The sequence below is a fragment of the Callionymus lyra genome, chromosome 11 (assembly GCF_982586985.1).
Source record: "Callionymus lyra chromosome 11, fCalLyr1.hap1.1, whole genome shotgun sequence".
In the NCBI taxonomy this organism is placed as follows: domain Eukaryota; kingdom Metazoa; phylum Chordata; class Actinopteri; order Syngnathiformes; family Callionymidae; genus Callionymus; species Callionymus lyra.
In genome coordinates this window covers 17,371,236-17,387,537 of record NC_141828.1, presented here as the reverse complement: position 1 = coordinate 17,387,537, position 16,302 = coordinate 17,371,236, and the positions used below count along the sequence as shown (strand labels likewise).

Genomic DNA, 16,302 nt, shown 5'->3' with positions numbered 1-16,302 from the left:
ACTTGGACCCCTTTTTTGACTTAACCACCCGCCCACGTCACCTCACCCCTCTTGCCCCCGGTGAGCGGTACCTTTGGACCGGATTGCTGCATTTAACTAGTCTCACCCTTCTCCCATGCAGGTGAAACAGGTGCAGAGGAGTGGTCCCAGTGGAGCTCATGCTCTGTTACATGCGGTCAAGGGTCGCAGGTGCGAACAAGAACATGTGTCTCTCCATACGGAACACACTGCAGCGGCCCTTTAAGAGAATCAAGGGTTTGCAATAACACTGCCCCTTGTCCAGGTAGTGTTAGCCGCGGTTCTTGACTATGAATGTTTTTGCTGACTTGCAGGAAATGTTTATTAACAAACTGTCTCTTTCTATGTATAAGTTGAATGTTCCAGCTGTGACTACATATGTTTTGATTTTTTTTTGTTTTACCCATGAGCTCAATTGTTTTTTATGTTGTTTTTTTTCATTTCACTGTAATGCTCTTCATCTGCATTAAACTGGCTTAATGGAATGCGATTCTGCAGGGAGCTCAGGGAGCGGTAGACACCGATATGTTGTCAGCCTCATTTTCTTGAAGGTCAGACTTGTATTTCATAAAAAAAACAAAAAAAAAACGTCTCTCGAAACACGCTGTGAGGCATTTTCTCCTACAAACCCGCGGTGGCGTGGCAGATGAGTCACTGGTGGTCAGGTATCAGCCGCTGACTTTAGTGTTGTTTCCCTTCCAGCCATTTATTTATGTTAATAAAATGCAGATTATAAAGATAAGATATGTTGGTATAACGCATCCCCCGCCATTCGCACACCTTCACCCCAATTGAAAGGGGTGTTTTTTCATTTCACGATGCTCCGCATCTCAAGTACCACAATCGTGCTTAAAAGAAAAACAAACTATTTTAACCTTATTGCTGCATAAAACTTTGGAAAAATATATTATGACATTTGATGAATTTATTGACAGCCTCAATTACATACAGTTTATAATATATACAGTTTTGAATGGACTTATTTTTTAATTAGCCTATTTATTTCGAAATTTTTCAAACAAAAAGTGTGTAGGTTATTTGTACAAAACATCAAATAAACAATAAAAAGCAGGATAAAAAAAACAAAAACCTTGTAGTTCGAAAAACTAATAGCAAGAATTAAAAAAAATAACGTTGGGTCAAAAGAGCATGTGTTCGATTTGTTTCTGGCGCAGGAAGCAATTCAAGAGTAATTTCAACGTAAGTCCACGAATGCAAATAGAAAGCTGACAGCTGGAGAGCTGACTCAGCGTTCACCTCACACGTGGACTCGCCACAGTCGCCGGGCTCGTATCTCCAAGTCCAAGTAGAAATATGGACGCACAATTAAAGCGAGACTCAATGTTGAGCAGCCGCGAGCACAGAAGCTCCGTTTTTTTTTTATTATTATTATTTCATCCCTTGAACTAAAAAAAAAGTGGAAAAATGCCTGACAGAGGAGAACTCCCCAAACTGATGTTCAGACAAGAGAAACTATGCAAAGGTGAGCAGAACATCATAATATAAGCACACATAGTGAATTCACTTCATCTTGAGGGATACAATTGTTTTAGGGCCAACCGAAGAAGAAAAAAAAAAAAAAAGTGGCTGTAGTTCAGAGGAATAAATAGTCAAAGAAATAGAATCCTATTTCATCGTGGCGAGCTATGATGCCTGGGCTTGCTTTGAACTCCAATGTTGGAAAATAAACACTTGGGTTGCCATGGGACACTTTAGCTGAGAGCATCAAAGCTTCTCCCAACAGGCCCAGGCTGGGACAGATGCTAACTGGACTTGTATGATAAATCGTCGGCATGATCCCAAGACATCACAAACTCGCCAACCGATCCCAAGAACAGAACATTGAATCAGTACTTACCTCCAGATGAGACACTTCAAAGGATTATCGATTTAAGAGCCTGCACTCAGACAGAAAAAGAAAATAATCAAAGGTATATTTTGGTTTTTTGAATAAAAAAAATAGATGAGCCATCTAAGAAACTCAGAGTGAACTTACAAATGTAACCTTTGTTTTGACTATGTATACTTAAAGCATTTCTTTTTTATTAATTCAGATTATTTTTTCTTCTAAAGTAGAAGGTAAAAATGTCTGGAAAAGTTAGGGGTAGGGGTTATATATATATATTTAGAATGTATTTTAAAGTGTAAATAGTAATAGCATTAGATCCTTTTATCAACAGTCATGTCTAAAGGTCGGTTTACATGTTTTTTCTTCAGTTTATTTTTGCTAAATAAAAAGTAATACAGTTTTAAAGATGGGGTTCATTTGGGCAGCTATTTTCCCTTTATTTTGATGCAAAAATAGTATTTTCCATCCAACTTTCGCACCATTATCTCTCAGGGTGAACCAAAATTGTGACTAGGTACGTCAAAAGTGTCCGAAAATGTCAGAATTTGTAGTGTAAAGCGTGTTCATCAAGTCAGTTAAAAAAATGAAATTGAAAACAATGAAAGCAAAACAGATGCATAGACTCAAACAATAGAAACAAAAAAGGGGGTAAGAGATCCACCACATATCCGATCGTGTCCTACTAAACCATATTGTGTCGACCACTGAGGAGAAGTCATCAACTTAAATCATGAATGATTGTTGCTTTCAATCTATATAATCACTCAAGGACGCCTGAAACACAAACGTGATTCCAAACTTCCAGAACCACTATGCCCAATGGAACAAGTCAAATTAATATGCAATTAAAATTTAAATATCTGTAAAACCTCTTCATAGAATCTATAAAAAAATAATAAATTGTGTTATATTTCTTTTTTTTTAGGTCTTTTATGTCCTTTAGTAATTATTTGACTGCTGAATATAGATTGTGTGCTTTCCCCAGGGTGATGGAAAGTCAACTATTGACTCGACATTGAGCTATTAAACGAGAGTGCATATCCATTTGACATCGTAAGACGTTGATTTTGCTTAATAATGAATGAGTCTACGATAAAAAAAAAAAATGGTATGGATGGTTGTACCGATGAAGGAAGTGTAGCGACTTTTTTATCGATCGTGCTGCGAATACAAAAAGCTTTTTAGATCAAGTGCGTTGGGTCATCATCGAGATAGTCGAGTGAACTCTGTTCGACGGGTTCATGAGGCCCCTCACTGTCTGTGTGCTCAGTGTTTCATTTACTTTTTTTTCCCAGCTAATTGTTTTCTCGATTAAAAATCCAGTTTCCTTATGGCTCAGCGCAGGTTGTTACCACGCAGACGAGAGCATTGATCAGGTCTGACACCTTCTCCCCCCCTCGCAGTACATGGTGTGTGGGAGGAATGGTCACCGTGGAGTCTGTGCTCGTTCACATGTGGCAGAGGTCACCGCACTAGGACTAGGATGTGTGCTCCTCCCCAGCATGGAGGCAGGGCTTGTGATGGACCCGAGACCCAGACTAAGCTTTGCAACATAGCCTTATGTCCAGGTATTCGTCTTCTTCACACGTACTTTGGCGTATATACAGTATATATCGTTCTTAAAAAGTGACATAACGGTTTTAAAAAAAAGAAAAAAGGTGAGTAAAAACCCAATCTATCTGCTGTATGTAGATGTTTAAACCCTCGTTGATGAGTATATAGCAACACTAAATTTCACGCAATGGCTCAAGAATGGTAAGCAGATTAGTCAAGATTACTTTTTTCTGCACTGTAAATGTTATCTGTTGAGCTGGTTACTGACTTCGAATTTAATCATGTGCTTGCTTGACTCTGGCCAAGAACTAAAAAAAAACAAAAAACTTTTAACTTTGATAATGTATCAGCTCTTTTCATGAATATCTTGTGTTTGTTTGGCTTGATGGAGAATTTAGTGATCTGAAAATCTCCACCCATTTTCTGTCTGCCCTCTTTTTTTTTTTCCGTTCGCTCGGGACGTTCTTGTTGGGTTGTTGTTGGTGCCTCAGTGGACGGACAGTGGCAGGAGTGGAGCTCTTGGAGCGATTGCTCGGTGACCTGTGCCAATGGCACGCAGCAGAGGACCAGGCAGTGCTCGGCAGCTGCTCATGGGGGATCTGAGTGTCGCGGTCACTGGGCAGAAAGCAGAGAGTGCCATAATCCTGACTGCACAGGTAAAAATCCTGAGCCTTTTTTTAATTCTCTATCCTCTTTATGATGGCATAATTAAGACTGAACTATGACATCAAGGGCAGCTGATGAAATACTAGACTGTAATTAAGTAGGGATTTAAAGACATATGTTTAATAATAACTTTATTATTAGTAGTAAGGTAGTAGTACCTGAGTCAGTTAACTTATCTTGGAGAAAAAGGATCCAAAACTCAAACTCAGAATGTTTTTATTGTCTAGTGACACAAGCTGGCAAACTATGATGCAATATTTAAGATATTTATTATTGAAAGCTTTCACTCCTTGACATTTATTATTGGGATTCATTTTTTTTAAATCAACCTGGGTTTTTTTTAGTGGTTGAAACAGTTGCTTAACTATAACTGACACTAAAATGTAATTTGTTTGTCATATGAAGTCAGAAAAAAATGAAACACTAGTTTTTAAACTGAATTCAATCACATTTGTCACTCTCTGACTTCTAATGTGTTCTGTGTCTCACTCTCCGTGAACTCATCTGTTCATATTCATATAGTTTTGAAATGTGAATGTATTATCGATCACAGAAGAAGGTCGTTCGCGATGAGTCTGGTTCTGTTTTCGGTTTCTGCCCGTTAGAAGGGATTTTCACTAAACACAGTCGCTCATTTTGAATCACTGACACTTGTTTTTCTCTTCTTTTATATATTGTTGTTTAAACTGTAAAGTGTGTTAAGATTTGACACTTTAAATAAAATGTCATTAAATGTTGAATTAATAATCATGAAGAAGTTTGTTTTGATCCAAGAAAGTGATACATTTCTGGCAACATAAAAAGCGTCTGATTGAAAGTTTGTGTCTGAACAGAAAACCTTCAAAATAAATGACAAATAAATGGAACAGTCTACAAAGTGACCTGATGTAACAGTTATTATTAAGCTAACAAAAGGCCTCTGCAAAATTCGATTTTTGGTCTGTAAGATGAAAAAAAATATTGCTACCTTTGGTTAAAAGTGGTCAAAGTGGGGACATTTTTCTTTGTTATCTTGCATTTTAACCCTTGTGTTATCTCAGGGTCATGGTGACCCGAAGGTCCGATATCAAATGAAATCGTTAACCTTGACCAGATGCAACACAAGGGATAAAACAATGACACTTTGGGCCTTCGGGTCACCTTGACCCTAAGAAAACAGAAGGGTAAAAAAATAAAGTATGGAACACTGCAATCAGGACTATGGATATGGAGGTTCAATTTTGAAAAATAGGTTACAACGTATTCATAAGGTCAGCGATGATCCGTCATGGTGATTTACATTCATTGACTCAAAGGATTTAAATATTGCTGTAGTGTGTATGATTTTGTTTATCAATATGGTGACACATTTTCCACTACATTAAGCATTTTGCCTTTGGTACCTCTTTCCTAACCTCACCAGAGTTCACTGCATATATTCACATATTTTTTTGCATATAATTACGAGATCGGATGGTTAGTCACGCATGCAGGTGCAGCTGAAGCCGCAGAGCAAGGGATTTGTCTCAAGAATAATGTTTCAGACGGCGCTCTATCAATTGGATTTGATCAAATCCAGTTAGATATACACAACGTGGTTTATATAATTCATGGATATCTGTCCAAACTGTCCGTCAACAACACAGACGCATTAGAGGCTCAAAGATGTAAGCTTAGTGGCCTCTCATCCGCCAGTAAATTGTCTGATCATTTGAAGGACCAGAGCACCGCCGTAATCTCCAGATGAGAATTTTAGCTGCGACAGCACAAAAAACAGGCTTCTCTTCTCTACCTCCGCTGCAGATATACCCCTCAAAATTTAAACAGCAGTAGCGGAGTCAGCAAATTTCCTGCTCTATTGGACCCCTTAAGTAGCGATAAAAGCCGTGAAACTGTATCTTTTTTTTAAAAAGAATGAATGTTAACGAAGCACATAAATGCTGTTTGCTTCACCAAGAAAAGACGCCAATTGCAATTGGTAATGATGGACATCTTTAGAAGATTTACGTGGCCCTCATGTGATCAGGTTGTGGAGAAACCAACCAATTTCTTTTCAATTTATGTCTATTGTTCAAGACTCTAAATCTGACTATAGAGTTTTTGTTTTAGGACTTTTAGACGTCTCTGTTTTTGGCATTTATGCCAAATATTTCCTCTCCCCTCAATAAGAACAGTAAATGTATCATTTGGGAAAAGAAAATGTTTTTCTATGTCGGTTTAGATTAAGTTATATAACATACAAATAACTAATACTTTTAGATAGTTAGCATGGTTTTATAACATGATTTTATACTCTTTTTTTGGTGCATGATTGGCCCTCAAAACAGGCACTGGTCAAAATGTGGCCCCTGAGGAAATGTCATTGCCCACCACTGCTTTAAATGAGTACATTACAGTGAAGGAAACGAGTGGGTGACCAGTAAACTTATAAAAGTTATATTCTTTCTCACTCGAAATAACTGACAGGTGAGATAAATAAGGCGACTATGATGTTTGCGAACCATATAGTGATTCTTAGAGAGTGAGGAGAAGGAGAAGCTGGAGGTATAAACTGGAAGGAAGATGATTTATAAGACAATATACCGTATATGTCTGTAAATAAAAGGCATTGGAGGAAGTGAAAACATCCATTTGGAGACAATGACAAAAATAGTAGCGGCTCGAGTGGAAGGGGAGCTTTATAGAGCAGTCGCGGTGACAGTGGGAGCACAGGTATAAGTTGCTGAATTGGAAGTAACTGGAAGAGACTAATAGAGCGGCAGTTGATTTGGAGAAACAGAGTTAGGTAGGTCAAGTGGTTTGGTCACCTGGAGAGGACAATAGGAGTGGTATATAAAGGAGGCACCAGATGTTTAGGAAGACAACCAATGTTTATGGTTGGATTTAAATGAGGTTTTACCTCAGAAAGGTTCATCGAAATGACTCCTCACGGAAAATGTGTTAAAAGACAAAGAAGAAGGAAGGAAAACAGTCTTGAATATGTGTTTTGATCTTATGACAGTCCCTTCAGCTGTGAATCAGATAAAATAAGATTTTGGCAAACTTTGCCATCCGAACCAATTATTAAGGACTTATCTGAAATCATGAGATTCCACATGGATTTTAACTTCCAAAAATTATTCCTTTTCACAGAAATGTACTTCTTTTAAAACTGAAGGTATTTTGAGCTTCAGAATGAAGCATCTCATTACTTATACTCGACCAGTATCAATGTGACACCGAGTCCCATTTAGCGTAACAGGGAAAAATAGACAAGAAACCCACAAAATCACCAAAAGCCTTTTTCCTAAATTAGCCAAATAACAACAAAAGCGTTTTTTTTTCATGAGCAGATGTCACACTGACAGAAAGTTGAATATATTTCTCCTGGATGGCTGGAATAATGAATTCTTTTCGGGCGCATGACGATGCATCTATGTGAGGAATCAGCGGCTCAGCTTTGGAACAGAGATTTCCACTGCGTTAGTGGGATTTGATCAAAGCTTAGTGGCTTGTTTCCTCCAACTGGAAACAGCAGGTACTTTGTGTTGTGTTGTGTTGTTTTACTTTTAATGCAGTCCACTTTTGAGGCCGTTGTACCGATGCGAAGGAGGGCTAACTGCCCTAAATGACAGGAGTGTGGACAGAGGCGTTCTTTTTTTTCCACAAGGTCATGTGATTTACTGCTTTGCTGAAGGGCAGCATCTGTTTTTTGTCTAATGCTCAGTTTAACAATGTCAAGGACGTGAAAGAAAAAAAATACTCCTGCTGCTTTTGGCGACATCAGCATATCAGCATAATGTGTTTTAATATTGGTAAAGTGAAACAAGTACCCCTCACTGGGGTGTTTCTCAAGCGGATTTGCACCATTTAGCCTCAAAGAAATCTCCCGAGTGAAGCGCAAACAAGTAAAAACCTTCATGTTGAGACATCCTTAGCTACACTTCTTTTTTTTTAGCTTAAATAGAACTCAAGTGTTGTCTCACTTCAAATCCTTTGGTGGTGATTCTGGCATGATTCTGTCGTAGCTAACGGCCAGTGGAACCCTTGGGGTCCGTGGAGTGGCTGCTCCAAGTCGTGCAACGGTGGATGGCAGAGGCGAGTCCGCGTTTGTCAGGGCGCCGCGACGACTGGGCAGCAGTGCGACGGCACGGGCGAAGAAGTGCGGAAGTGTAGTGACCAACGCTGTCCAGGTGAGTCAAATGAATGGGGATTTGAAGCCATCACATCATTGGAAAATCTGAAAAAAAAAGCAAAATAAGGTCAATTTAATTTAAGACTGTATCATGCATTCAGCAGAAATTGTGTTTTAATTTATGTAGGAATCAAACACAAATGTAATGACACAAAATTTAGTACTTAAAAATACTTTTGCTTCCTGTCAAAAATGAAATATGATTCTATTTGGACAGCAGCAAAAACATCCAGTAGTTAAATAAGTACTTACTTTACTAAGATTGAAGTCACATTGATCAATTGTGTGTATTTATTTAAAAAAAATAAAGTTATCATAGACTTGCAAAGACTGTTGCATAGTGAGATTAGATCCATTTACTTTACTGATGCAGTTTTTAAGTCAAAGTCATCTTAAGACAAAATATTGTGATTAAGAATGTATTTAAAGAAAAACTAAAATAAAGAAAATTACTATTATAATAAAAAAATAACAATAAAATGCAAACAAGACAATGAATAAAGCCTAATCATATATACAACTTAACCTAATGGTTTTTTTATATTTATTTCCATATTAGCAGTCCTGTGATGAAAGCTTTTGGTGATTTTATTCACAGCGAATGTTTTCAGTTTGAAACTAAACTAATAATTGGTCTTTCTCATATTATATCACAGCTTTGCTCTTTATTTTCAACCAAGGTTATCAAAAAGATTGAGCTTTTAATGTTATCTTTTTTATCATTTGCTGGACATGAATTATAAAACCTGGATATTTAATAAGTGGGATCTGTTTGTTGACCTTCAATAGCAGAACCTGAGCTATGACCGATTGTTGCACGAACTATCCCATCATGATACATTCACAGACCTATCGATTAAATACGTTTTTATTGTGCGTAATACTGTGACAATATTCACACAAAAATCCCACATCTCAGCAAGATGTGTTCATGTGTGTGTGTGTGTGGTGTTTGCAGCTGCAGAATTAAGAGAGTGTGTGCAGGTAATCAACCTCTCAAAGTGTTTCCCCCCCGGGGGGAACCTTTGTGCAGATATATGATAAGCAGCATATTATTAGCTGACACAGTATAAGTGGATGGTCGGGGTTACTGCTGTTGCAAGATCCAAAAATGTATTACCAGCGCGATACATCCAGAGTTCAAACACCTATAGCCGCATTACCACTGGCAATTATTCTGTGTGCGGTGGCTGATAAAACAGCAAACTAGAATAGGTGTTGGAAGAGTTGAGAGGAAGGTGAGCGAGTAAAATTTGAGCTGCAGGTTAGTGGCAGCTAATGATATAGTGAGAACAAGTGAGAAATAATTCTAATTTGGAAGAAAAAAATGTTACTGGAGACGAGTGGTTATTGTTAAAGGATGATATCTTTCAATACCGTTGGATAGTGGTTGATGCAAACATTGGATTGTGGTCATTATTTTTAGCAGAGCAACCACTACGGTGGGTGAGAGGAGCAAAATAAAGGGATAAAAAAACAACCAATAAAACAAATTACAAATGGACAAAACAAAAGAAACAATAAGTATAAAAAATAAATACAAATTCATAATACACACAATGTCTGAAACAATTCGATCAATTCATAAAAACAAAAAAAGACAATTGCTGAAACAATTTAAACAACTCAAAAACAAAACTAAATTGCTGAAAAAATGTAAACAATTCTTAAAAAAAAAACATACTTGCTAAAAAAAATTCAACCCATTAAAAGAAACAGAACAAACTATCATTAGAAAAAATTTTAGCAATTCAGAAAACAAGACACTTAATTGTTGAATTTGTTTTTCTAATTCACAAAACAAACAATCATAAAACAAATTACAAATTCACAGATCAAACCATTGCTGAAACCAATTCACAAAACAATCACTGAAACAAATTTCAAACACTTCAAACAAAACAAAAAAATACAAAATAATAATAAAAAAAAGACAATGGCTGAACAATTTAACCAATTCATTAAAAAAGAAAAAAACTTAATTGCTGATACAATTTAACTAACTATTAACAAATTCACAAAGCAAAACACATAATACCTGAAACAACTAATTCACAAAGAAATTAAAATTTAAGTCAATGTAAAATGTCTCCGTGCTGGTGTATAAATCCAACAAATGTGCATTGAATTGAACTGAGAATGTCTCTTTCATCTATTTCATTTAAATACCTCACATGTCATGCCAAGAAAATCCTTGCATCACAAATGCTCAGCACGAATGTTCCCTCCTTGTCTTTTTGTCAGCACCCTATGAGATTTGTCCGGAGAACTACGCAGTGTCGATGGTGTGGAGACGGACACCTTCGGGGGAATTGGCCTTCAACAGATGCCCACCCAATGCCACAGGTGAGGGGAGAGTGACAAGGCTGACATTTTCATTTATCTTTTGTCCCCAGTCCTCCTAAGAAGCTGTTGACATGGAAAGGTTTTCTGAGGGGAAATGAAATGTTTTTGAGGACTGCATTCAGGAAGAATCGCTGGACACTAGTGTTGGACTACACAACTCATGTGTGTGATGATTCAATTCGGAGATTAGATTCTCACTCTATTGAAGCTCGGAGGTCATTTCATCAAAGTAAGGTTTGACTCTTTTATTCATACAACACGCATGTGTTGTTGTATTTCTCGACACAACTCCTTGAGTGGGTTCTAGTCGATTTAAATAATAATTTGAAGGCCAAGCCACCTACAAGAAAACGGTGTTGTGCTGAAATGTTCAAGACTCAGCTGAAGGCAGTGGTTGTTCTTCAAGCATGTGTTCAAGCAAGGTCAATATCTGAAAAATAAGTCAACAGCTTTCAAAAAGGTTTCTTCTGTTGTACAACAACATCTATTATATCCACTCCTAAAAACTATGAGAACTATGAAAATGAAACAATTGATTTAATATAATGGACTGTAGGTTGAGGGCATGTTATGATGAACTAGTGATGGGTTGATGAGGCCTCATGATACAGTTGTGTAGTGAAGACACGGTATCTAGAGCTGTGCAGGGAAGATACTGTATCATAATACAGCTGTGTAGTGAAGACACTGTATCATGGTGCAGCTGTTTAGTTAAGATACTGTATCATGTTACAGCTGTGTAGTGAAGACACTGTATCATGATGCAGCTGAAGAGTGAAAACACTGTAACATGATACAGTTGTGGAGTGAATATACTGTATCATGATACAGCTGTGGGGTTAAGACACTGTATCACGATACAACTGTGTAGTGAATACACTATATCATGATGCAGCAGTGAAGTGAAGTCACTGTATCAGGATACAGCTGTGGAGTAAAGACACTGTATCATGATAAAGCTGTTGAATCAAGACACTGTATCGTGATACAGATGTATAGTAAAGACACTGTATCACAATACAACTGTGTAGTGAATATCATGATGCAGCAGTGTAGTGAAGTCACTGTATCATGATACAGATGTGTAGTGAATATACTGTATCATGATTCAGCAGTGTTGTAAAGACACTGTATCATGATACAGCTGAAGGGTGAAAACACTGTAACATGATACAGTTGTAGAGTGAATATGCTGTAGCATTATACAGCTGTGGAGTAAAGACACTGTATCAGGATACAGATGTGTAGTGAAGACACTGTATCACGATTAACTGTGTAGTGAATATACTGTATCATGATACAGCAGTGTAGTGAAGACACTGTATCATGATACAGCTGTGGAGTGAAGACACTGTATCAAGAGTCAAAACACTGTAACATGATACAGTTGTGGAGGTAAATATACTCTATCATGATACAGCTGTGGAGTAAAGACGCTGTATCACGATACAGATGTGTAGTGAAGACACTGTATCATGATGCAGATCTTTAGTTAAGATACTGTATCATAATACAGCTGTGTAATGAAGACACTGTATCATGATATAGCTGTGTTGTAAAGACACTGTATCATGATACAACTGTGTAGTGAATATTCTGTATCATGATGCAGTTGTGTAGTGAAGACAGTGTATCATGATACAGGTGTTCAGTGAATATAACAAAAGAGCAAACAATTATTAAAATATGAAATCATGTCAAATTATTTGACACCCATTCCCCCTAAAAAATAAATGAATGGATGAATAAATGAATTGATCCCTTAATTCCCTAGATACACCAACTTAATTAACCCAGATTAAAGAATTTTGCTTCATTTGAATAAAGCATCATAAAAGCTGGTGTGATGTACAAATAAGTTCTTGCCAATATTCCTGGCACAGCATCCAAAAGGAAAGCACAAATCCCCTCATCCCTTTTCAGCCCACCGTAATGTACCTGGTAGCTGCACCACCGTTCACTGTGATGGCATTGTGTCTTTTCTAAAACACACTAATGAAGCCGTGGAAGTAGAAGCTCTTAATACGTGTGGAGGGGAGAGCGCCACAGCCAAGACACAATAATCTGCTCTTGAAACGCCGAGAAAGGCAGAAATGAGGAGGAGAAGGGGTCTCTTATCTGGTTGCAATTACACAGGTTGGATTTAAAACGCTCATACCGTCGACACTTAGTTATGTCCCTAATTTACACTTGATGATGTTAGTAATAACTTCCTCGATCTCAGAGGCTCAGGCAGTCAAAATCACACCGTCATCCACAGATGGCTCACTTGCGGCAAAACTAAGGGAGATTTATTAGCATGACATTAGCGATTAAGCCTCACATTAGTTTTTTGGCTCATGATTGTTTTGTCTCTGTTTTTTTGTGAGGGGGTGAGGGCGGCTCTTATCTATAGCAAAATTGTTTTCAAACGTATATATCTGTCACCATTTTTTTTCTATTTGCTTTGATCTTTCTGAAGCCAAAAGTAAGATAAAATACTAGAGAATATGACTCCAAAAATGTCTGAGTCAAAAACATAAAGTGTGGTAAATATTAATGCATTACACTAAAGGTTTTCCATGATACAGTAAAAAGCATTGACATCTCTCTATCTATATCTACATATTATATATGAAAAAAAAAAATTCAGCTGGCATTCATGTGGCTCGTGTCTGGCGGCTCCATTTGCTGAAACGACAATATAAACAGATTAAACTGGCTAAGCATCTGTGCATATTGTCACTCCCACCAAAATATTTAACAAGTTTTAAACCGATTTTCTAGGATTTCATTACCTCACTGTGACGTAGAGAAACGTAAACCTGATGGCAGATAAAACATGTTTTGATCGTTGAGGGATTCAACCCTGAAAAAAAGAAAGGAATTTTAAAGAATCAAAGTGTTTACTCCAAAGGAAAAGTGTGATCTCGTATCATTCGGTCGACCGAAACGTATCTCCCATCTCCATCTGACTTGACAGCAGTCGCCGCTGGTCTCTGGCCATCATGGACAACTGCCACCAGAGGTGTGAAGGCCGGAAATGTCAGGACCTCGGAGGACGCTGCAGACAGATATTTTCACTTCATGCAGACACATGTTAGCACATGCTAACAGCCTCATGAGTAAAGAGGTGTCGGTTCACCAGTAACAGAAATTGTGATTGTTACGTGGGAGTATCGACTTAATCCGCCACAGTTCCGGCTTCTAAACCAAAAGACGTTATCGGGGACACATCTTTTGTGTTGTCTAGATTTAGTACGTTTTGCATTTTTGATCTTCTGACGGTGAGAACACAACGCTGAAGAGTTCACAAACGATTTCTTACAGTAGGTTCCAGTGTGGTTTCAGTAGATAGCTAAAGGGAAGAAGTCTGGAATGTGGCCTCCTGACTATGGAGGCGTCGGACTGACTGCGCCGCTCTTTAGAGAGCATTGTGAGTGGATTTGTATTTTTACCATCCAGAACCTGGCCTGTTAAGATTGTTATCTTTTTTTTTTTTTATGTGTCCTTTTAGTAATGTTGCGATGGTGTTTTGAATTCTTTGAAATCCTGATGAAATAATCTTCTTCAAACGTCTTCTCCAAATGAAATGATCACATGAAAAATACACTCATTTCTTTTTTATTTCTACTAATCATTACAGAAGTTGCAATGGCCTCATTCAATTAGTAGTTTGATATACAATATATACAAAACAATAGTGATGGGTTTCATTAAATTAATGGATTATAGCCAAATATCATAGAGACTGTGTCAAGATGTCTTCACTACACAACTCCTATCATGAGGCCTCATCAACCCATCACTACACAACAATATTGATGCGTCTAAAATCCCCAAATGTTAAAATAATATATTCACAAAATACTGACAATTTAAAAGATATTTGTATAACTTTGTAATGCGTTTATTTGCTACCTTTATTGTGTATTTTCCTTGTTTAAAAACAACGTTATTGTTTATATATTGATAAAATCCTCAAATTATATTATTATAATTTTTTTTATTTTTTTTTATTTAATAATAGTTTATTAGTAGTTTCCATTTTCAAGCCACTCCTTTGACACAAACTGGGATTTTTTTTTGTCTGGTATTCTGCAGTGTGTTCATAGTGATGGGTTGATGAGGCCTCATGATGCAGCAATGTATCATGATACAGTATCTTAATTTTTGAAAGGCCACTAGATGGCACAAATGAAGCAGAAATTTAATTAAACTAGTGGATCAGAGCCAAAGATTATAAAGATAAAGTTCTTTAAAAACGCTGCATCATGATACCTGATCAGCTGTTTCATGATACATTGTCACTACACAGCTGTGGCATGTTAGCATACATGTTACAATTCATCATTGTGTTTTGGTATATTATGGATTTTTAAGTGGTGTAAGTGACCAAAATTAGTTTAGATGGTTCTTGTGTACTTATAGTAAAGTGCAGAAGTACAAAAGGGAAATGAATGACCTCAAGTTTGGTTACTTTAATGGATGTTGGACTGACTCGTTCAGCATGATCACTCTTGTTCTTTGTGCAGAGAGTGGGCTTAGGAGGCTCATCTTTCTGCATGTGTTGTTGTGTGAAAGGCAGCAGGAGCAAAGGAACTACAAGCGAAACTCAAACTAATGTTTTGTACCGTGGGAGGATTTTTCCTTTTTTTTTTTCTCCTCCCGATGTCAAGCACCTGTATTGTTGCAGTGGGGTGATGTGTGAAGTACACTCGGCTGGGTCCACAGCTGGGAGGGTGTGATTTTGAACTACGATGTGGGATGCGAATGTATGTGGGTGGATATTGGGTGGAGCTGCTATTTCTGGATCACTGTTCCGTTGCCTAAAAGCAATTACGGCTGAGCGGCTCCGTGCTTGAATACTGGTGCTGTAAGATGAAATGCTGGAGAAGCAACACCACGTCTGGAGAAAATCTGTTTAATTACATCGTGTATTTCTATTATTTGATTCAATACTGTTCTATATGGCATAACTGGATCAGCTAATGAAACGCTCAAGATGAGTAATGGTCACTAAGAATGGACAAAGGAAAGAGATTAGTCTTCAGTAGTCTGCTCATGAAAATTAATGTCCGTCTTCCTTACTTTTTTCCTCCTTATTCTGAATTATATTCCTCCTCTGACTCTTAATCCTGGCCTAAACTCTTTGCATCTTGTCTCCCCTTCCAAACTCTGTCGCCTCCCCCGACCGTTCTGCAGGCACCACTAGTCGACGCTGCTCTTTGGATCGCCACGGTAACGCCTTCTGGGAGCAGCCCAGCTATGCTCGATGCATAACAAATGGATTCAGATACTTGCAGCAATCAGTAGGTGCAAAGTCAGCTTCCTCCTCGCAGTCTCTGTTTGCAATGCCTCATAAATTACCTCCCCTGTGTTTTCTCTCCCGCCATACTCATCACACTGTGCCAAAGATTAACCACTTCCAAAAGACCGCCAAACGTTGTGACGGGTTTTCCATGTTGCATTCAAATGGCTCCACATTTCAGTAGTACCAATAGAATTTTACCTAAAATTAAACCCCTACACTATGTACTACACATATGACTTTACCATATCAGGTATAAATTCATATTTATATTTATTATTGAGACCCAGTTGTCATGTTGATACACTGTTTTGTTAAATTATACATTTGTTATTTAATAGGGGATTTACATTTAAGTTCTAATCAACAAAATGTAAAAATATGTGTGTCATGGGGTGGTAGATTTCACCCCAGACTCCCCCCTTA

General features: G+C 37.6%; 1 protein-coding gene across 7 annotated transcripts in view; it reads left to right on the top strand.

The window, feature by feature from the left end:
* adgrb3 (adhesion G protein-coupled receptor B3) overlaps positions 1 to 16,302 on the top strand; it is a 134,082-nt gene that overhangs the window by 58,567 nt on the left and 59,213 nt on the right. For 3 of the 7 annotated variants that reach the window (XM_087802387.1, XM_087802385.1, XM_087802386.1), the window contains 6 exons: positions 122 to 283; positions 3,271 to 3,435; positions 3,913 to 4,077; positions 8,074 to 8,238; positions 10,485 to 10,586; positions 15,771 to 15,878. In XM_087802387.1, the coding sequence (XP_087658513.1) occupies positions 122 to 283; positions 3,271 to 3,435; positions 3,913 to 4,077; positions 8,074 to 8,238; positions 10,485 to 10,586; positions 15,771 to 15,878 (867 nt within the window). The remainder of the gene's footprint in view (positions 1 to 121; positions 284 to 3,270; positions 3,436 to 3,912; positions 4,078 to 8,073; positions 8,239 to 10,484; positions 10,587 to 15,770; positions 15,879 to 16,302) is intronic. The other 4 variants (XM_087802384.1, XM_087802383.1, XM_087802388.1 and 1 more) reach the window with 3 other exon arrangements.